This window comes from Balaenoptera physalus, assembly GCF_965194825.1.
Source record: "Balaenoptera physalus genome assembly, chromosome: 8".
Taxonomy (NCBI): Eukaryota; Metazoa; Chordata; class Mammalia; order Artiodactyla; family Balaenopteridae; genus Balaenoptera; species Balaenoptera physalus.
The window spans coordinates 75,026,118-75,048,747 of NC_138887.1; the positions used below are offsets into that span (position 1 = coordinate 75,026,118).

General features: G+C 39.3%; 1 protein-coding gene across 4 annotated transcripts in view; it reads right to left on the bottom strand.

Annotated features, from left to right (window-relative positions):
• Positions 1–5,785: 5,785 nt before the first annotated feature.
• The window catches only part of HIBADH (3-hydroxyisobutyrate dehydrogenase), a 105,589-nt gene continuing 88,744 nt past the window's right edge, over positions 5,786–22,630 (bottom strand). For 2 of the 4 annotated variants that reach the window (XM_082472072.1, XM_082472074.1), the window contains exons 5-8: positions 20,501–20,634; positions 18,852–18,928; positions 11,192–11,348; positions 5,786–6,749 (exon numbers count right to left, since the gene is read on the bottom strand). In XM_082472072.1, coding sequence (XP_082328198.1) covers positions 6,591–6,749; positions 11,192–11,348; positions 18,852–18,928; positions 20,501–20,634 — 527 coding nt within the window. In that variant the 3' untranslated portion in view covers positions 5,786–6,590. Of the gene's footprint in view, positions 6,750–6,799; positions 7,078–11,191; positions 11,349–18,851; positions 18,929–20,500; positions 20,635–22,630 lie in introns of those variants that run through there. The other 2 variants (XM_082472073.1, XM_082472075.1) reach the window with 2 other exon arrangements.

Here is a 22,630-nt window from a genome sequence, read left to right on the forward strand (position 1 = left end):
CAGACCTACTAGAGAATGGACTTGAGGATATGGGGAGGGGGTGGGGTGAGATGTGACAGGGTAAGAGAGTGTCATGGACATATATACACTACCAAATGTAAAATAGATAGCTAGTGGGAAGCAGCCACATAGCACAGGGAGATCAGCTCGGTGCTTTGTGACCACCTAGAGGGGTGGGATGGGGAGGGTGGGAGGGAGGGAGATGCAAGAGAGAAGAGATATGGGAACATATTGTATGTGTATAACTGATTCACTTTGTTATAAAGCAGAAGCTAACACACCATTGTAAGGCAATTATACTTCAATAAAGATGTTAAAAAAAAAAAAAATAAAGTTTCGCAACTTCTGACCACTGATCTACATTCCTGAAAGGTTACATATGAAATAAATGTGGTAAGTGCGTGAAAAAAAAAAAAAAAAAACCCTGCAATGAGAAGAATGGCCAAAGAGTAGACCCAAACCATTTGGGGTTCACTTAAATATGGACCCAGCTGTGCCTAAGCATATGCTCCATCAACATGGTGTCAGATCACTAGGACAGCAAAAGAGTCTCTCAAACACCTAACTATTCACAGAACCCCTTGAATAAATCAAACTTGTGTTATTATGAAATTTACCTTATGCCTCAAGGCCTAGGCAGCACGGTATAAAAGATCCCATTCGGAACTGCTGTGCTCCTTAAAGGGGAAGATGTGTGCTTTATCTGCAAGCAAGTTGACGTTTAAAGTACATAAAAACATGAGACTACAGCTTGCTATCAAAAATGCATATTTTCACCCCATAAGTTTCTTCAAACAGCATAAGCTAACCTTTTGACTAAGAAACCTTTGTAAAAGATCCACACTCTGCAAGACTTCTGTGTCTAGCAAACTGCATCATTTATAACCCAAAGGAAAATAAACTTGATCTGCTAAGGAAGAATCTTTCAGGGAAAAGCTCACGCAGTTTGTAGTTGACCTAACACAAATGCAATGCCGCCGCTTCCACTCACTTGGTCGTTTATTGAGCTCTTGTTCAATGCCAGGTGCTGTCCTCAACAGGAGGGGCTCAAAGCTGAATAAGACACATTCCGTGCCCTCAAAGAGCTCACAGCCTGTTGTAGAAGACAGATGAACATAATGCAAACATAACGTAAGAAGTCCTATGATGCAGGCTGTATCAACAAAGAGCTATGGAAACACAGGGGAAGTGACTCAGCCTGAGGTGGCCGAAGAAGGCCTTTCAGATGATATGGTGCCGGAGCCAGTCGGCCAGGAGTGGAGGAGAAGGGCATTTCAGGTGAAGGAAGCAGCACGTGCAAAGGTCCTGAGGTGTGAGAAGCATGGCATGCTTGGGAAATGGCAAGTGCTGTGATTCACAACCTGTTGCCCACAGGGTACCATAGAGGAAGCAAAGGGCGACAGCGTTGGTGAAGTAAAATAGGAGCCAGAGCATGAAACTGAGGGGTTCACACTGCACCCAAGGCTAAACAGTTTCATGCAGGTGAATTTCAGCCTTCCACTTCCCTTGCAGTGGGGTGAAAAATGAATTGCGGAAGAACCAGATTGGTGCCCAAGAAGCAGCTGCGAATCTACAGAGGCAGAAAGATCAGTGGTTGCCTGTAGCTTCGGGGTTGGGGGAGGGAGAGAATGCGAGTGACTAAATGAGACTTTTCAGGGAGGCGGGTGGCAGTGATGGAAAACTGGATTGTGGTGATGACTGAAAGTCACTAAATCATACATTTAAAACAAGCAAATTTTACTGTATGTAAAACTATACCTCAGCGCAGCTCTTAGGAAAAAAAGAGAAGCAACAACAAAGAGACAGAAGTATTCTAGACAGGAATCCATGAGGGTGTGAAGTAGGCACCAGAGATTTAGAATTCGCTTTGGAGAGCGGGTGGAGGAGAGAGCGGAGTCAGGGATGGCTCCTGGGAACCTGGATGGGACAGGGACCAGGAGAAGCAGGTCTGCTGGGGAGGATGCAGAGCTTGGGTTCTGATACACTGAGTTTGAGATACTTGTGGAATATACACCCGAGCAAGGTTTCTCAAACTCCCTGTTATTGACATCTGGGGCAGGATTATTCTGATTGAGGGGGCCTGTCATGTGCACTGTAGAATGTTTAGCTGCATCCCTGGCTTCTACCCACTAGATGCCAGTAGAATCCCCTCCCCCAATGTCTCCAGACATTGCTGTGTCACCCAGGGCAAAACCTGGTTGAGAACCACTTATCAATAGAGAAGGATCTTAACTCATGACTTTTCCTTAGCTTTTCTTTTTCACAGTTATTTCACACACCATAAAACTCACCATTTAAAGTGTACAATTGCGTGGTTTTCAATGCATTCGCTAAGTTGTGCAACCATCACTACTAATTCCAGAACATTTTCATCACCCCAGAAACCCCATACCTAGTAGCAGTCACTTACATTTCCCCCTCTCCCCTAGTCCCTGGAAACCACTAATCTACTTTGTCCCTGCAGATTCGCCTTTTCCCGACAGTTTATATAGAATCACTGTGTGTGGCCTTTTGTGACTGGCTTCTTTCACTTGGCATCTGTTTTCACAGTTGATCCATGTTGTAGCATGTATCAGTACTTCAACAGATTTATTTATTTATCTATTTATTTTATTTTTGGCTGCGTTGGGCCTTTGTTGCTGAGCGCGGGCTTTCTCTAGTTGTGGTGAGCGGGGGCTACTCTTCGTTGCAGTGTATGGGCTTCTCATTGTGGTGGCTTCTCTTGTTGAGGAGCATGGGCTCTAGGCTAGCGGGCTTCAGTAGTTGTGGCACGCGGGCTTAGTAGTTGTGGCGCATGGGCTTAGTTGCTCCGCGGCATGTGGGATCTTCCCAGACCAGGGCTCGAACCTGTGTCCCCTGCACTGGCAGGCGGATTCTTAACCACTGCGCCACCAGGGAAGTCCCTTCATTCCTTTTTATGGCCAACTTTCCATTGTATGGATATACCACGGTTTGTTTATGCAATCGTCAGTTGAGGGATGTTTGGATTGGTTTCCACTTTTTGGCTATTTTGAATAATGCTGCTATAAACATTCATGTACAAGTTTTTGTGCAGATGTATATTTTCATTTTTCTTGAGCACTTTCTAGGAGCAGGACTGCTGGATCATATGGTAACTCCATGTTTAACCTTTCGACGAACTGCCAAACTATTTTCCAAAGTGGATGCACCGTTTTACATTCCTGGCATCAATGTATGAGGGTTCCACTTTCTCCACATGCTTGCCAACACCTGTGATTGTCTTTGACTCATGTTTTGTTTCAAGTTTCCAAAAGAGCACTTAATATTAGGCTACACTGTTTATGATAACTTTATAGATGAGAAAACTAATGGTCAGGAGGGTGACTTACAGGGGTAAGGCTTAGAGGTCAGTAAAGTACTTTCCAGCACTAAAATTTATTATTCTCTGTTGAAAAACTGTATAATTAATTACAATACTACTCTATCCTTCGTATAAGATGCTGACAGCTTGACACATGATGTCTGTGCTGGGTTTTAGTTTTTAAAGCTCCATCCATGCTTCTACCCTTCCTCTCTCAACTACTCAAAGATCCCACTTACCAAGTATCCTCTTGTGCATCATTACTTTTTCCCTCTATGTGATCATTCCACCTCCATCAGCATAACCCCATAACATCTCCCATACTAAAAATATAATTAAACTTCCCTTGACCCCAGGTTCCCTACCAGTATCTATCCCATTTGTCTGTTTTTTTTTACAGCAAAACTTGAAATTTGTCTCTCTTCACTTCTTCCAATTTCTCTCCTCCCATTCCCAATCTCATTTCTAACACTCCACCAAAGCACCTGTCAGAGTCAACAACTTCTATTTCACCAAATCCAAATGACTAATTCTCAGCCCTTATATTACTCAACTTATCAGTAGCTTTTGATACAAATTTGCATTCTCTCCTTAAAGAGTGTCTTAATTTGGCTTCTAGGACACTGTTCCCATTTTTTTACCTACCTAACTGGTCACTGAGTCTCATCTGCTGGTTCTGCCTCATGTTCCCAACCATTAAGAGCTAGAGTAACACAGGGCTTGGTCCTTGGACCTGTTTTTCTCTACTCACATGTCTATTAGGCACCTCAAATAAACGCCTGATTTTTTTCTCCTATACCTCCCCCAATCCTCCCTCAATTCTTCTCCTACAATCTTGCTCTCACAGAAGATGGTCACTCCTTTCTTCCACCTTCTCCACTAACCTTGGAGTCATCCTTGACTCCTCCTTTTCTCTCTCTCCCCATCCATCAGTTAGTGGCTCTATCTTTTATGTTCAGAATCTGACGACTTCTTGCCTCCCCCATCTTTATCATTCTGGTCCCAGTCACCATCACGTCTCACCTAGATTATTATAACTGCCTCCTACCTGGCCTCCTTGCTTCCACCCTTGCCCCAGGGTCTATTCTCCACACCACAGCCAGAGTGATCCCTCTAAAAAGTAGCTCAGAGCACATCAATCCTCTGAACAAAATCTTCCATGGGCTGGCTGTGATATTACGGTGTTTGCAAAATGGCCCCCCTACTGCCCCTCTCTGTCCACACTCTTAACGTAGTCCCCATCCCATGCTAACTCTGGGCTTGGCTAGGTGACTTACTTTGACCAATGGGACAATACAGCCATAAAGCAAGCAGAGGCTTAAAAGCCGCTTGTTCATTTGGTCTTGTCCTATGTTGCTGCTGGGAACCTTCTGTCACCAGGTCAGCAAACTTGGGTTAGCTTCCTGAAGGATGGGTGACCATGTGGACAGAAGCCCCAACCATTCCAGCTGTCCCTGCTGAGTGAGGCCAAACTAGACCCCCCAGCTCCACATGAGTTAGCCCAGTCAGATGAATAACATAGCCCACCTTGAGAATCTTGAAAAATAACAAACGTTTGTCATTTTAAACCACCAAACTTGGGGGTGGCAGTGTATCAGTTAGCTTTTGTTTTTGGTAACTGACACACTGCCTGTTTCACTCAGAATAAAAGCCAACATCCTAACATGGCCTCCCTCATTTTATGACACTTCACTTACAGCCTCGTTAGTCCTCATATCTGGTGTTATCCTACCTCAGTGCCTTTGTACTTTCTGTTCCCTATGCCTACAATGTTCTTTCCCCAGGTATCTACATGGCTTGTTCCCTCACTTCCTTCCTATCTCTGCTCAAATGCCACCTTACAAAGATAACTTCCCTTACCACCCTAATAAAATACCCCAGGACTCCCCATCCATCTCCCTTACCCTGCTTTATGTCTCCTTTTAGTCCTTATTATCACCTGACATACACATTAAACATTTATTTCTTGTGTCACACCTCCTCACATACACACATACGAGATACCAGAATTTATGGTCTACAAGGGCAGGATTTTATCTGTTTTGCTTATCACTGCAGCCCCAGCACTTATAATAATGCCTGGAATTTTTGATCACCAGGAAAATGATGGACGTAGCAGTCCTTCTGCTAAATCTGGTATCTAGGCCTATCGCCTGAAGTATTTCTAGGGGCTGTGGTGGGGAAAGTGGCAACTATGCTCCCTACTGGGACATATTTCATTTATTGCAGGCCAAATTCCTACAGCACCCACAACCCAGAAAACACTCAAACAAATTCTTGTTAAGGATGCAGGCAGAGCAGCAGGATGAGGGCTGGCCACTGGTCAGTTCACACTCAGTTCCTCTTGACCTCCTCTCCCTTCCCTTTCTTCTCATCCTTTCCCCATTAGTCTGCAGCACCCGTTTGTCAGATTATTTGACTGTTCACCAAATGGTTAGGAAGACACCAAAAACTCCAAGAAAGTATTATCAGCATAGAAATTTATTTGAATTCAAAATAATATGGTTATATTTAGGATAATATAATAATTATCTAAAGCACATATCATCGTAGGCTCTGAAACAGTTCTAAAGATGTCATTCTTTTGAAGTCAAAAAATATGTAGTAAGAATGTACAAGGAAGCAAAAATATAAAAAATAAGTTTGCTGAGTATTGGGAGTTGTTACAAGAGGGGCACACCAAGGTAATGTAACAGAGTCCAAATTCCACAGCATGCAGCAAGGAGTTCTCTTGCTTTATCAAGTCCTGGAAAATAAACTGGTGACCTCAGAATGCAAGAATACCACCACTGGGTTAACAGGACAAACTTTCTGAGGGACACAGGGAGTAATTCACTATACTTCCCCCTTCTCTAACTCTTTTCCTCACACCGATTTCTTTTCTTTCCTCCAGGATAGGTTTTATCCTGTGGAAAAAAAATTTGGTTTTATTTGTAAAGTGGAGTAAATAATATCCTGATTGAAGTAGGCAATGTTTTAGCTAATGGTGCTCAGGAATCACACTTTTGAAAAAGGTCAATCAGCTAGCTACTAGCAGAGACCATCAGTGGCTTGCAGAAAAAAAAAAAGTCAGATAATATGTGTTTGCTAAATAGATAAAAAGAATAAGCAGTTAAAAATGGGTGAAAAATCCCAGGGTTTATTGTGAACTAGACAAACAAAAGCAGACAGGTGACCTTTGATTCAGCCCATTTACTTGTGGAGTGAGCTATAAGAGGCTCCAAGATAGAGTTTGGTTCCCAACAGTGTCCACAGCCAAAGGGCAAACTCAGAATGTCTCCTCCTCTCGTAGAAACTGGAACACGGATGAGAAGTCTTTTTTGGAGTAGCCCTTCGCACACATAATCCTGTAGATCTGATGGGCCTGACTGCCCAGAAGGATTGGGCTCTTCGTGCTGGTAGCAGAGTCTTGTGCTAATCCCAGATCCTAAATCAAACAAGGGCGGAGGGGATACATTGAGGTTGGTAGTTAAGGCTCACTTCAGGACTGTGGCTCCTAATGCTTGGGTTTCAAAGAAGAAAAAATGAAGCCTGAAAAAATAAGATACTTACGAGCGTGATGTTAAGTTATATATATATTTTATATGTGCTTTCTTAGAGCTGCAAAACTGCTCCAGAGAGAAACCTTGATTTCTGAGTGGCCTCTCCACTCCTCCACAAAACCTATTTGTTTTGTTTTGACTTCGGCCAGGTGTTCCTATCCAGGTGAGATCACACAGAGAAATGCTTTTTCAAATCTACAGAAGCCTGTAAGCCTAAGACAAACCCCATTATGAAATTAAGCATGATGAAATTATCAGTGATGAAAATATCCATTCAATCTCTTAGTCAACACATATTTAACAACTGCTGTATGCTGGGCACTGTTCTAAGTCCTGGTGATATGCAGTCATGATAATAAAACCAAGTCACTGTTCTCAGGAACTCACTATCCAGTGTGGAAGACAGACAGTAAAACAAATACTAAACTTCCAGACAATGACAAGTGCTCTGAAGAAAAATAAAGCAGGGTAAGAGGTCAGAAAGTCATACATAGCAAGGGGTGGGGTGGAAGGAAGAGAGTTCTGAGAGTTCTGATCGATGGGAAGACCTCCCGAGGCAAAGACACTTGACCGAAGATCTGAATGTGAGGGGGCACTGAGTTCTTTGGAGAGCTGGGGGAAGAGAGTTTCAGGCAGGTGGAAGAGCAAGGGAAAGGCCCCCTGGTTGGGGGGGCATGGCTTGGATGCTCAAGAAACAGTAAGAAGGCCAATGAGACTGAACTAGAGTAAGCAAGGGGCTGGGGAGGGAAACGAGACTGGGGATGGGCAGAGGTGGAACACGGAAGCTTTATGATGTCTGGAGAGGAAGTTGGATTTTCTTTCAAGTGCAACAGACAATCAGCTTCACAACAACACTTTAACATTTCTGAGAGCTAACGTTTCATTCAGAGAGTTTTGGAAAACTTATGGTTGTTTAAAAATAGACAAAAGTTAACATTATAAATCTTTTATAGTTAAACTGTAGTTAATGGTATCCTCTACTATAAGAATGGAATCTTGTCCAACCTTGAGATATCTGGGGGTAGATGGAAGACAATGAAGGCATGGTTAACTGAAACAATATTCCCCACATTTCATTTTATTTGTGATTAAATAAGTGCTGCAAACAAGTGGCAAAACCAAGACTTCCTTCTTACCATTACCATCTTCATTTCCTCCATCAATGGAAAAGCCAACAAGCAATGAAAGAGGAAGACAAGAAGCAAGAAGAGGACTATTTGTATTCTTTGAGGAACACCCTTGATAATGGAGCAGTTATTGATACCATCCACTCAAAGAAAGAAATGATTCAAGGAAAAAATAAGCAAAGTTTAAAGAATGGATTAAATCTCTAGCCTCTTGGATATCTATGATGCTATAGGTGTTAAGAGTATTTTGTGCTTACTTGTATAATTTCCACATGTAAACCCACAGATTTGGAAAATCTACTTAACCTTAAAGTCTTCTATAGCTTCCACTAAAAAGCAAGTTTAATTATTACCCACACACTTCACAAATGTGGACAGCTACATTATTGCTTATACCCAGACAAGAAGATAAGCCTCTTTTGTCAACATCATTTTGCTGCACATCTGCAAGATGCATTTATTTAAAAACGACAGAAAATCTACATAGAAAGACTGCCTGTAATTTTTAACCTAGTAGTATAACTAGAATATAAGAACTTAGAGTAAACACAACATATCGAGGAGAAGACAACACTATTGAGAAGAAAAGGCTATTAGAGGTTTTCAAAGGGGCAAGTAAATATCCCAAATAAGAGCTAATAAAACCAAAAAGGGGAAGCTAAAATAGCTTTGGTGGCTGCTACCTTAAAGGGTTGACATTCTAAAAAGAGAAAGGTGATTTAGTCTATAAAATCCTAAGTGGCTTGTCAATCCTGAAATGTTAGAAAAGAAGGTATCCTTTGAAGCTTGTAACATATAATTTAAAATAAACAAACACCCCACTTCACTAATCAAATACAAATATTTATGAATTCATGAGCTCAGTGGGTGGTTCAGGAAGAAAATATAAAACAATTGCAAAAGGTTTCAACAAATTAATGGAGGACCAAATCGTTACATATTACAAGGACACAGGTACGCTGGGTGAGTAATAAGAGTGGTCATAATTTTCCATAATTTGTTCCTTAGTGGCCTTCAGAAACAGACTTCTAGGTTGGGGGGTTTAGAAGAATGATCTAGTTTTTGTATTGATTATGTTCTGATTATATACATAAAATATATTAGAATTTTATGATGTTAAGACCTAGAAATAAATGTACAAGCCTCTACTTCAAGGACACATTAACATCATCTCCCCCAACACAATGAGATCTAATGGCAGTTGAGCAAAATATCTCCTAGTAAGTAAAGGCCTGATCTGCCCAAGCAGGTATGATTGCTTTAATCAATGTGGCACTGATGGGGACTTCTTTAATCTCTATCAATTTCTCTACACAAGTCTAATTAGTTATGGTGGGTTTTGCTAACAGCTATCTGAGGTGATAAAAGCGTTTTTTAAAAGTTCCTTTCTAAATGCTTTCATTTTAAGCAAAATTCAGAAATCTTGCTCTTTATAAGGGAAATGACAACTTACAAAGAGCAAAAGAGAACAGGAATGTCCGTATGTTTTACTACTGTGCTGTCTTATGCTATCTTTTATTACCAAGAAAATAATTTTAAGGGTCCTCAACAGGAGCAGATTCTTCCTGGGCAGGGACACTGGAGAAAATGATGGAAGTAAAGGTGTGACGTAGAAGAGAGTCCCCAAATAAAGCCAGCACTGCTTACAGGTTACTTCTTAGCTGCTTCCTCTGTTGGAGCCATAAGCAGCATTTTAGGAACCAAATAAGCTAACAGGTCACAACCCACTTCATACATGTACATAAAGCAAACTGGGCATAAACGCGATTCTTTCACTCTTCTGTGTGCCCTAATAAACGACCCTGCAGCTTTGTGAAAACAATCCACTTAAGGAGCTACTTTCTGTTTCCAACAAGAGGCAACACAGCACAACTATAAAAGCCTGTGTGGAGGATATGCAAACCTAAATATAAGGTACAGATTGGCATTAAAATAAATATTTTCTTAAATGAAACACGAGGAGAAATAAAACTACAAAATAAGAAACATAGTTTCAAACATTGCTTCATCCAATAAATATTTAAAGTGAGCCAACCATGTGCCAGGGGCCCGGCTGGAGAGGCAAGGAAGAATGAGGCAGGCTGAGGGAAGAGCGGGCGTGGAGGGCTGCCAGGGAGAGGGAACAAGAGGCCGAAACGAGTTTGGTGTGGCTGAAGCAAAGGAGGGGGTAGGAAGGCAGAAATGAGCTGGTGAGGAGAGCAAAGGCCTTTAAGACAATGTGCAGAGATGGCCTTTAATCTACAAGTAACTGGAAACCATGAAAGAGACTTAATAGGAGAGATGACATAATCAGGTTTTTACATTTTAGGAAGTCCACTCTTAACCACAGAAAATGAACTGGAGAAGATGATGAGAATGAAAGGCAAGGAGATCAGTTAAGGGCAGATGTGGTAGAATCTAAACAAGGTTCAGCCAAGGTACTGGTAGTGGTAGAGAGGGCAAGTGGGTGAATTCAAGGCACAGTCGAGAAGTAGAACGGACGAAACATCATGGGAAATGAAGGAGAGTAAGCTGAATACGGTATACAACTGTACATAGTGTTACTTTTGTCAAAAAGTAAATGGCAGGGGTGTGGGGAGTGGGGTAGGGAACAAGCGCTACACAGGAATCTGAAAGTCTGTTTGTCTAAAAAGTATTTTCTAACGTTGAGATCGCAAATGAGAGGAGGCCAACAATTTGCTTTTCAAATGACTTTATACATAAATATATATATATATATCCTTAAAGTAGTAAGATGTATTTAGAAATCTAGCATCATGCGAAAGGTCCTCTCTTCTTTTGTGACATGTATATCCAATGTCATTATATTATTAACCGTCAGAAAATGCTTGTTACTGCTTTCATTCTAAGGGCTTGGTAAATTAATGTAAATTTATGATGAAGAACAACATTTTACCGGCTCACATTACAAACAAACCCAAGCACAAAAGAAAAATCCCAGCCTATTCTTCTCATCTGAAAGGCCAGGATTAAAAGTGAACAAGATAAAAGGTTTTTATCCAAGCTAAGTTTTAAATAATTTCCAGTGACTGGGTCACTATTTTAGTAACCTTGCCTTCTAGGATAGACGTATGCTTTGTTACGAGAGGAGAGAAGTGGGAGTGGGGTGAGGTGGGGGGAGAGAGAGAAGGGAGGGAAGGAGAAGAATGAGACTAAACATTTCCCCCCGCTCTCTTGGGTAGTCTCTGCATTTACCATACCTTAGCCATGAGTGTTGTTCCGAATCCACCCTGATAGTTATTAGCCGAGGGAACTCCATCCATCACTCCAGGTACAGGATTATAGGTGTCACTTGACCAACATCGTCCTGAGCTCATGTTTAGGATTTTAGCCAAGAGTTTTGGGTCAAGCCCTAACCTGTCAAAGAAGGTCAAAGAAAAGAAGTGTTAAATGTCAAGATGTACAAGCCATGCATGACTTATTTACGTGTGAGGATGCTCCACCTTCTCTCTCCATTTATGACATGTCTTCAAATATCTAAGCAGCCTGATGAGGGTGAAGAATCCAATCTTAAATTATAGGGTATTAAAAGCTAGTGATTAAACATTTCTGAGCCAGGACATTCTGCACTGAGAGAAAACCTTCTGCACTACCTTGCTTTTAAGAAATAACATACGACTGCATAAAAGTATTGTTGGTTTATCACACACATGGGTTTTCTAGTCTTCTGGACATTATTGCATTTATGTGTCGCATAAGAACCTTAAGCCAAGATGATCATCTAAATTCTACAGTCTTTACTCACAAGTGATGTATTTCAGAAAGAAATATTGACAGTTAAATTATGTACCATGGGAGTCCATGTGGATGCATTTATATGTATGTTTATTCCTTTAGCTCTTATGAGAGAATAGATGCAAGAGATGAGCCACGAGCAGTAAAACGAGCTTAAGGGAAGTTATCATTATAAAAGAAGACATTTCTTGCTGTAAACTTTTCCTTATTTATTAAATCTTCATTAGACATTCTTGCTTATGAAGCAAGTCTGCACAGAGTTGTGACATATGCTATCTATTCAGAGACATGCATTATAGTTCTGGGTCAACTGCTGATAAGGTTACTGATCCTGATAAAACAAAGCTTGCCCAAGCGGAAACATCATTTGTTCTATCACTGAGCTGATGGCATAAACGGCTGTTCAGTGTGGACCCAGAAAAAAAGTAGAATTAAAATGCTCTATTACTTTATTCCAAGTATCTTAGTGCAGCCTGGGAAGCACAGTTTTGCTATGTATCTTTGAATCAAGCTTCAAATAAAACTTTCTGCTTTTTCTTAAAACCAATCCCTTCCAGAATTAAAAAAAAAGATTAAACAGAGACCCATGTAAATATTAAATGAACTGTGCATTTTGGGGTGCTGCTTATTACTTGTGTGTTCAAAATTGTCTGTCTATTTCCAGATCAGAATATAATGACCAGTAAAACCTTTTTCCAATGCTCGAGCAGGGTCTAGGGCTAACAGCCAGGATGTGTACGGACTTACCACATAATACAAATGTTATGTAATCAGGCTTTCAAGGAGCAGCTGTGGTTCAAGGAATACTATATGGCATGCCATGAAGATGAACTCACATGGTAGCCTGTGTTATAATGAGCAGTTTTTACTAAAGATTATAACAGATAAAGATTCCATCTAAATCAGATGTCATATATTCTGTTCAATTGTACACTGCTGGAAAGAAACCTGATGGTTTCATTCATTCTTTTATAAAGATCCAAGTTTGTTACACGTATAATTTGCTACTGATGCTTCCTTTCCCCTTTCAAATATAATTAGGCTATCAGGATGCTACGGTAACAGATGACGTAGGAAAAGATAAAGCCAATGCACTTAGGGAAAAATTGTGAAAAGTAAAATCACAAATGAACAACTAGTTAATCTGCTATAACTGCAGATATATTGTCTAAGCACAGATATGCAAGAATGTATATGTCTAATGTGCTCTATGAGCAGGGGATATTTTTAAAGACCCCAAAACACTGTCTTAACCTTCCATTTGGAATATAATTCAGGCTTCCTAATTTAGATTTTCTTTTAAAATGGCTCATCACATTCAAAGAAGCAGAGATACTCCCCCTCCTTATAACCTACCAGGTTAGACTCAACAGTGCCTCACAACACTCTTCATTGCTAAAGAACTTCATACTCTGTCTATAATACCAAAATGGGAGCAAAGCTTATTATCCTTTGTAAAACCCTACATTTCATTTTTCTTGAATGTTCAAGGAAAAATACTGGGGCTGATTTATGGAACCCTTTTTGGTGAACACATTACTATTTAGAAGCATCCTGAGGGGCACACACAAAAATGAGGTGGCAGTTGTTATGTGCTCACTTTTCAAATCTGACGCTTCCCCACCATGCTGATTCTCTTTAGGAGATGGCTACTCCCTCTCCAGTCCTCCCCAACCCCCCAACAGCAAAGTGTATCATTAAAAAGAGCAAGTTAGAAGTGTTTTGCATTTCATCTTTCTCAGGATTCTTTCCCTGGCATATATATAACTGACAGTTAAAATTAGACATGATATTAAAATCAGTTACTGAAGTCCTCTGTCTTCCACTGTGCCCAAGGCTTGTAATGGTCTGAAACCAGCTAGAATACACAGTAATTGTCATTCAGGGAGTCTATCCTAGAACGTCATGCTTCACTGGAGAAGACTGAGTTTCATTTGAAATCAACAAATTAATCCAAGACAGGTATCTGAAAGGGCAAGTTTAATAGGAAGCAGCTACTGGGCTCTCAACCATGATAAAATGTTATTGCTGTTTCCCTGTAAATTGGCTGGGAACATATGATACTTTCTGCATAAGAGCCCCATTGCTGTTCAGGAGATATACAGCTCAAGCCATCAAAAGGATGACAGTCTGTCAGTCCCCATAATAACTTGCCACTGGATGTGGTTCGAGAGTGTGCGCATGCATGCATGCATGTGGCTTTACAATTGCTGGAATGTTCTCTGATATAAACAGAATGAATTCATTGCTCTGACCGCATATATAATGCAATTCAAATAAACGTCACTGTGTCAAATCTACTCACCTTTAAAACACAAGAATTTTAAATGAACTTTTGGGAGAAGTAAAAATGATGCATAAACTATAAGAAAAATTAAAGAGAAGCCAAGTGTTTGCCTTCACTGTAACCAAGGCTTTTAAGGGCCAAAAAAGTTTGTTCACTTTATAGTCTCTGTAAGTATCTATACTGTCTGGTTTTATGTAAGAACAAAGCAAACAATGTCCCTAAACTGAGATGTCTGTATCACAGGAACCGATCTGGAAATGAAACATCTAAGACTATGTCAACTTAAATCAATCATTCCGTTATTCACCAATGTTTATGCAGACCTGCCATCTAAGAAGAGGCTGTGCCTGCCCTCCAGCAGTGGGCCAGTTAAGACACCGCCCAGTAACGTTTACCTGAGGCAGGGGAAGAGCCCCCCGGCTCCCACCTCATTCGTTTGACAAATCTTCATTGAGTGCCTACTACGTGCCAGGGATGTTCTTAAGATACAGTGGTGAGGGACTTCCCTGGTGGCGCAGTGGTTAAGAATCCGCCTGCCAATGCAGGGGACATGGGTTCGAGACCTGGTCCGGGAAGATCCCACATGCCGCAGAGCAACTAAGCCCATGCACCACAACTACTGAGCCTGCGCTCTAGAGCCCGCGAGCCACAACTACTGAGCCAGCGTGCCACAACTACTGAAGCCCGCACACCTAGAGCCTGTGCTCCGCAACACGAGAAGCCACCACAGTGAGAAGCCTAAACACCTCAACGAAGAGTAGCCCCCGTTCTCCACAACTAGAGAAAGCCCACGTGCAGCAAAGAAGAAGACCCAATGCAGCCAAAAATAAATAAATAAATTTATTTATTAAAAAAAAAAAAAAGATACAGTGGTGAGCAGACAAAGCTCATAGAGCCTGTATTCTAGTTGGGAAGACAGACAATAAACAAATAAATATATAATGTTAGCCAGTGAGAAGTGTTATAAAGAAAAAAACATTAACGTACAATTCAATTCAAATACAAACCACCACCACCATCACATCAATAACTACCATGTATTGAGCACCTACTATGTATCAGGCACTGTTTTAAAAGATTTACATAGATGACTTAATTTACTCTTCACAACAGATACTACTGCTACTGTGGATAGATACTATTATTTTTGTCATTTTACAGATGAGAAAAGCTTAAGTCTGTGGCAGAGCTGGGATGTGGTCATCAAGAGACACCCACACTCACTGCCCTGAGTCTCACTGGGTCATATGGGTAGTCACTTAATCAGCCAACATGATGGCATCCTATCAGTTTAATAAGAAATTTGGCCAAACCTTTATTACAAACCTTTTGCCATATGTTATATCTATCAGGGTATACAACTAAGAGGTTTCAGTCATCACCTAAATGAAACGACAACACCTTCTTAGGGAAGTAACCAGGAAGCTAAAATTATGCTTGTGGGAAAGTTCTCATCTTGAACGGCCTTCCAGAAGTTTGACTGTTTTAAGCTTCTTTTGGTAGAAGGAGACAATATGGCTATTGCTAGAGGGGCCTGGGCCCTGTTGGCAATGCAAATAACTTGTTATACCACCCATATTGAAAAAAAAAAGCAAACCAAACAAAAAACATAATTTCCGGCAGAACAAAAATGAAAACAAAAAAAAACAAAACTCACATTACCAATGTTATTCATATGTGGTGCACGGGAATAAAACCTCTCTAACGGGGCTTCCCTGGTGGTGCAGTGGTTGAGAATCCGCCTGCCAATGCAGGGGACACGGGTTCGAGCCCTGGTCTGGGAAGATCCCACATGCCACGGAGCAACTGGGCCCGTGAGCCACAACTACTGAGCCTGCGCGTCTGGAGCCTGTGCTCCGCAACAAGAGAGGCCGTGATAGTGAGAGGCCACGCACCGCGATGAAGACTGGCCTGCACTTGCCGCAACTAAAGAAAGCCCTCGCACAGAAACGAAGACCCAACACAGCCATAAATAATAAATAAATAAATAAATAAATAAATAAATAAATAAATAAATAAATAAATAAAGGGAAAAAGATGGTTCAATTAAAAAAAAAACCCTAACGCAAGTAAGGCCCTTTCAGTACCATAAAACTATGTTCTGAGTCCTAAATAGATCCCAATTAGAAGGCAGAAAGGTCTAGTAAAAAAGAATTTCCAAATATGTTATATACCAATATTTTTTATGCTTTACTTTTTTATAGCATTTAAAAATCTCACTAACATCCATAAACACTCATTGTAAAAGATCATAGGGTCAACAGGAGTTTAAAACTATAAGGTTTTATTCTTCTATTTAAAAAAAGGGAAACGTCAGTGCTCAAGAAAAGACACTGACTTATGAGAATGAAATTAATCAGAAACGATCACTTCATAGGAATAGGTAACTCAATTTGTAAATGTTGACATTAATTCTCTAAAAAAATTTTTACTTCAGAGTTAACAGAATATAAATGTGGCTGAACCACTTTGATGCTATACTACTTTGTGGGAATTTACTACTTGGGAATTTATGCTTGCTGATGCCAATTTTCTCTTTCACCTTGCAGTGCTCAATAAATCGTGGCTGCTCTCTATACTCTATTAGAGAACATTCCTGTCATTTTAAACCATGTCTGTAAACCATGGAGAAAAGACAATAGCAGAAGCAATCATTTTTAGGACTTTCAAACCACTGAGAATCTCTGTAAGATAAACCGATAAAATCCTAATGTCATGAAAATAAGCAATTCATTAGTACAATGTAGAGCACCACAAACTTACAAATTATTGTAACAGTTAAGTAAAAACAATGAGTTCCTGCTTTGTGTTCAGACATATATATATATATGTGTGTGTGTGTGTGTGTGTAAATATTTCATTTACACACATATACATCAGTAACAGTAATACATAGAGTTTTGGAAAAATTAAACATTGAAAGTTTCATATTTCTAAGTATTGTTTTTGCCATAGTGGATCAAGGCCAACAATAAGGGAAAATCTATTTATTGCTTCTGCTCTTAATATTGCTGTTTGGAATTTTATCACTTTCTTTTCTCTTTGATAATAAACTTACTCTAGTAGCCAATGTATACATTTCATTGTATACATTTTATTCATTTGATTCAACTGATTCTCATACTATTCTTTATTAGCTGGCTTTTGGAGTTAGACTTCCATAAGCACTTATTGTATAAAAACTTCATTTTAGAATGATCATCTAATAAGACTTTTGCTAGGAAAATTATTTGAGGAATGCTAGAGGATGCCTAAGGAACATTCTGATCCAGTGACGTTTAAAGTAAGAAGCAGAATATAAAATAAACTGGCAATATAGAGGGAAATTTCAGTATAGTATAACCTAGGCTTTTACTTTTTTTATTATATACTCATTTATATCCAGAAAAATGAAAATAAAATTCTAAAGATGCAAATGCATACTAATGCTCTAATCCTACTGTCAACACCAATTAATTTTGTATGCAATTTTGGTTCCAGAAATTTACATTTTCCTCCTCCATAAAATTAATCTAGAGGATGAACATAAAAACAAGTTACATAAAAACAAGTTACTAGTAACCGGTTTTTCAATTATGATAAGTGACCCATAGCCTAAACTGGCTACAATACAGACATAACACTCTGAACAGCTTCTTATATACCACCAGTTTTATTAAGGCTTTGTACAAATATGCCTTACCATCTTACAGACATTCAATTTTAAAATGTAAATGGTACAGGATATTGATAAACCAATTAGCGCTGATGCAAAGCAAATTCCTCTTTTGTCTCAATTACAACATGACAACTTAATAGGTCAAGACAGTTTAACATCTGAGACAAGGGCAATTCAATAAAACAACAGCATCTTGATATGGTAATTAAGAGGAAATGTGAATCCATTACTGTGTTTTAAAAAATATCTCAAGCACTTTGGCTCTTTTTATTGCTTTCATCAAAAGCTATGGTATGAAACACTACTCTGATTTGTGATATATTTGGCAGGCAGTTTGGGGACGTGTGAAGAACACACCTCAGTAAAAGCATCTTTCTCATTAAGCATTTTCTAAAGTAAGAAATGTATGTTTATTATATTCATGAAATGCAAAACATCCAAAAAATTAATTAGGTGATTAATCATATGTAGCATTCCTAACCCAAAAGATTAAAGGCTAAAATTAAGACATTAACCTTAAGCATTCTAAAGGATGATCACCATCGTAGGAAAAACTGAATTCCTGAATCCCTTTCAGCAAAGTATGAATGCCATTTTATTTCAATGAAAAGATATATCCTTAATGTAAAGTAACAGAACCCTAGGGAAGTTAAAATGAAAAGAGTTATGCATACGAGTTGCAGCTTTATGAATGCCATCCAGTTTATCCTGAGAATAAACAAGCAAGAACCCTTTTAGTGTAGATTTTGGGGACTATATTTAAAATAGATACATAAAACCAGTCACATGGTAGCATAACACCTGAATTCACTATACATTAAAACTGTATTTTATACAAATTTGTCCTACACTGCCAGAGATCGTTTAAATTTTATAGTAATAGTGTCTCTTGCATTTCGACACAATAGAAGAAATGGAGCTCCCATATAAAAAGGATAATGTAACTTCAAATATAAAGCACAATACATTTTATGGCTTATGGCAGAGAGCATTCATGCTCTCCAGGGTCCTATTGGTCATCCAATAAGCAAAGTCTATTAAAGTTCAATAATGAAATACTTTCAAAATGTTCCTGGATCAACTGATTTATCTCTCATGAACATTTGTTTTCAACATCAGAAAATCAAAACGGAAAGCTCATAAAAACTGTTAGTATATGAAAATGTACTGTTCAACAAACCTGATTCCCAGATTCATAGCTTCAGCAGTTCCAATCATACTAATAGCTAACAGCAAGTTGTTGCAGATCTTCGCAGCCTGAAAATAAATTGAGTACATATTAAATATCTTTATTTTCAAGCTATAACTCACAGGAAGATTTCTTCACCCTATTCCACGTTTCTAAAAGTAAGAGCATTCAACTGTTGATTCCTTCAAAGGAGGAAAGGCACTTGGTGCTGCAAGCCTCCCTCTGAGCCTAACACAAGATCCCAGAGCAGACTGGGAGGGGGTCCTCTTCCCCTAGGGAAGAGCTCTGCAGTGTGGCGACTGAGCTACTCCTATGGGCGCAAGCACAACAGGGAATACTGATTGATGTGGCACAACTGCTCCTTCAGGAATGAGGCTGACATTCTAACTGGGGAAACAGGAGTAACACACCAAATGAAAAGGCAGTGAACAAGCAAACACAACTAAGTGGTAAACTGTATGGTAGAAACTGTAAGACAGAGACAGTAGGAGTTCAGAGAAACCAGATCACTGAGGGCAGGTGCAGAGAGGAAGCAGAACCTGAAACCATCTCTCAGAAGGCCAGGCAGGATTTAAATAGGCGAGAGAGGGAAAGAAGGAGAGCAGGGAAAAAAATAAATACACAAGGGCATGAGATATTCCTGAGAACAGTAAGAAAATGGACTCAAGTGCAGTGGTTTTAAGGAATGAGGAGAAGTTTGATAGTTAAGACTGGCTCAAGAGCTACGGAAGCTAGTGTCCAAATTTGACGTGGTAGGAAATAGGGATCTATGCAAAGTGTCAGAACTGGGAAACCTATGATGATACAAGCATCTTGATGGAGTTGGTTTTGGTTACAATGTTGGCAAAGTGGTAAACCTGGTATCCAGAGATCTACTAGGCCCTGTGAGCAGTAAACAAGGTGTGAGATAATGAAAGATTGAACCAGGTAATGAGTGGAATGAACAAGATAGCCAACAATGAGAGCCACTGAAGCAAAAATCAATAGAACCTGGAGACTGACTGGACAAGGGAATGGAGACAACAGATATATCTAAGATCATACCAAAGTCCTGAATAAGATAAAGCTGGTACCAGTGACCAGGACAAAGCATGAAGAGGAGTGAGTGATAGTGTGTGTGTTGGGTGGGAGGGGGACAACCAGTTTGATTTCAGAGTTCCTTGTAGTCATTCACCTCTACCTGATTAGAGAATCGATATAACACATTTCTTAATGAAAATGATCTGGTTTTTTAAGGAAAAGATTAAAGTGCATAGGTTACTTCTACCTGACAGTACTACAAATAGAGCTGTGGCGAGCAGTTACAAAATTAGAGGGAAGATAACAGCAAATCAGATAACACGAGCACTTCATATAGAAGCCGTTTTAAGGATAATTTCTGTGGTCACTGGGATAAATATGTCAAAGTCTGAAATGATGGAACTTTTGATGTCTTTTTAAATTATTGGCTTATCTCTGCTTACTTCCAACAGGAATGATGGAAAACTAACTCATTTCAAATTAATTTAAGAAAATCTGAGCAAACAAAGAATCCATAGACTGAACAGAGTAAGGAGGAATCAAATTGTGGTCAGAAAAGAAAAATGAACATTAGCTGATTCTACATCATCAAGTCAGTGTCACTGCTGTGCAAACATTACCTGCCCAGTCCCGACGGCTCCACAATGCACCACATTGGAGCCCATGCACCCCAGAAGCTCTTGGGCAGCAGCAAATTCTTCTTCGACTCCTCCCACCATAAACGTGAGGTTCCCAGACCGAGCAGCTCCCACACCTGAATAGTTTGGGGGGTAAAGGGATAGAAGAAGAGGGATACATTTCTTCAAGTGTTTAAGTATATTATAAAATTAGAGAAAATCCTCAAACCAAATGAAAACACCTTGCCTCCAAGTTATATTTATATCAGGCATAAGCCTCTCTTGGAATATTTTAATTGTCAAGTATCATGCAGGTTACTTATAAGCCAAAGGGGACATACAGATTCAGTCAAACTCTGCATTCATCTCAAATATTTTGGCACGATCATGGAGTACCATGCGGATTTAAAATGTGAATTTTATTACTCCCATGCATCTCTTATTCTCTTGAGAAACCTATTCAGTAATAGAAAGTATACGAAAAAGATGACCTGTGCCCTGACCAGCATGGGAGCAGCCAGAGGGGTCAGCTGCCCGAGTCTGGATCTGGGGTCTCTGGCTCACTCGCTCGCTCTCTGCACACTATGTACAGATGAGATCTACAAAGAGAGGGACTTGCCTCTTTCTCCCATAAACAAGTAGGCATTTCAGATGGAAAGATTCTTTGTAGGTAAAGAAAGATTCTTTGTAGGTAAAGATTCTTTAAGGTAAAGAAAACAGTTGCTTATTAGCTAGACTGATTATTCTGATGTGCACTTTCTAATATTATTTGATTTTTCTTTTCCCTCCTGCTATAAAGGCATGCATAGCTTGAAGATTTTGTGGGGTCAGTTCCAGACCACCCCCATAAGGTGAATACTGCAATAAGGTGAGAGTCACATGCATATTGTAGTCTATTACATGGGCAATAGCATTATGTCTATAAAAACAATGTACACACCTTAATTTAAAAATTCTTTACTGCTAAAAATGCTAAGCATCATCTGACACCTCAAGGTTACCATAATACTTGTCTTTTTAAAATAAATTATTGAAGTATAGTTGATTTACAATGTCATGTTAATTTCCGCTGTATAGCAAAGTGATTCAGTTATACATATATACATTCTTTTTAAAATTCTTTTCCATTATGGTTTATCACAGGATATTAAATATAGTTCCCTGTGCTATACAGTAGGACCTTGTTGTTTATCCATTCTATATACAATATAATGGAAAAACCCAATATTTGTGAAGAGCAATAAAATGAGGTATGCCTGTACACCTTTTGGGCAATTCATTCTTAGTGATATGTCAGGAAGAAGAAATAAACTTTAACATTGGTTTGGCCACTCCTTAGCAAAGGTTTAGATGTATGTTCGCTAACAGAAATGATTGGAGAAGCAACTTCTACTTCAGCACAGAAAATATGGCCTAGACTTGTCTTAAAAAGGAAGTGGGGGGTAACTTCCCTCATCTAAATTTTTATTAACTATAAAACAAAACCAAGAGCATTATTACTACTTTTAGCATTAGAGAAATCTTCATTCATAATTTTCAAGTTAGGTTTTATTGTTCACAACCAGGAAAGTATGTGGAAGAGCTATATAACTACAATTTTTGCCTTTACAACTTATTTATAGTACAGCTAGGAATAAAGAAACCATAATTGTACTATGTATCAAACCTGGCCATTCGAATATAGACAGCTGCAAGTAATGGCCTACTTTTGAATTTAATTTATTCAATGAAATACTCAATTTTTAATACATAAAAAGCCAAATGAGGAGATCCTTATTTCATTCAAATTGTGAATATTTTGCCACTGCCAAACCAAGTAGCCTTTCTATTTTACAGTTCATGCTATTTTTAACTAATTATTAAAAGCAAAAGAAGTCAGCATTATGTTAGCCGAACAGTGTTGGTAGAGGAAGTGCCCACATGTTATGAAAGCCTGAGATGCTTACATATGGTTAAATCACATTATTTCACAATATTTTCAGACACGGTGGAACTGATTATGTACAAAAACCCAATTATAAGAAATGCTTTTAATTAACTCATCTGTGTCATTTGAACATTCTGATAATGTTGACGTTTAAGTGACTGTCATTTCGTTAGTTTCTAATTTACTTCACCAAGATGGTGGGATCA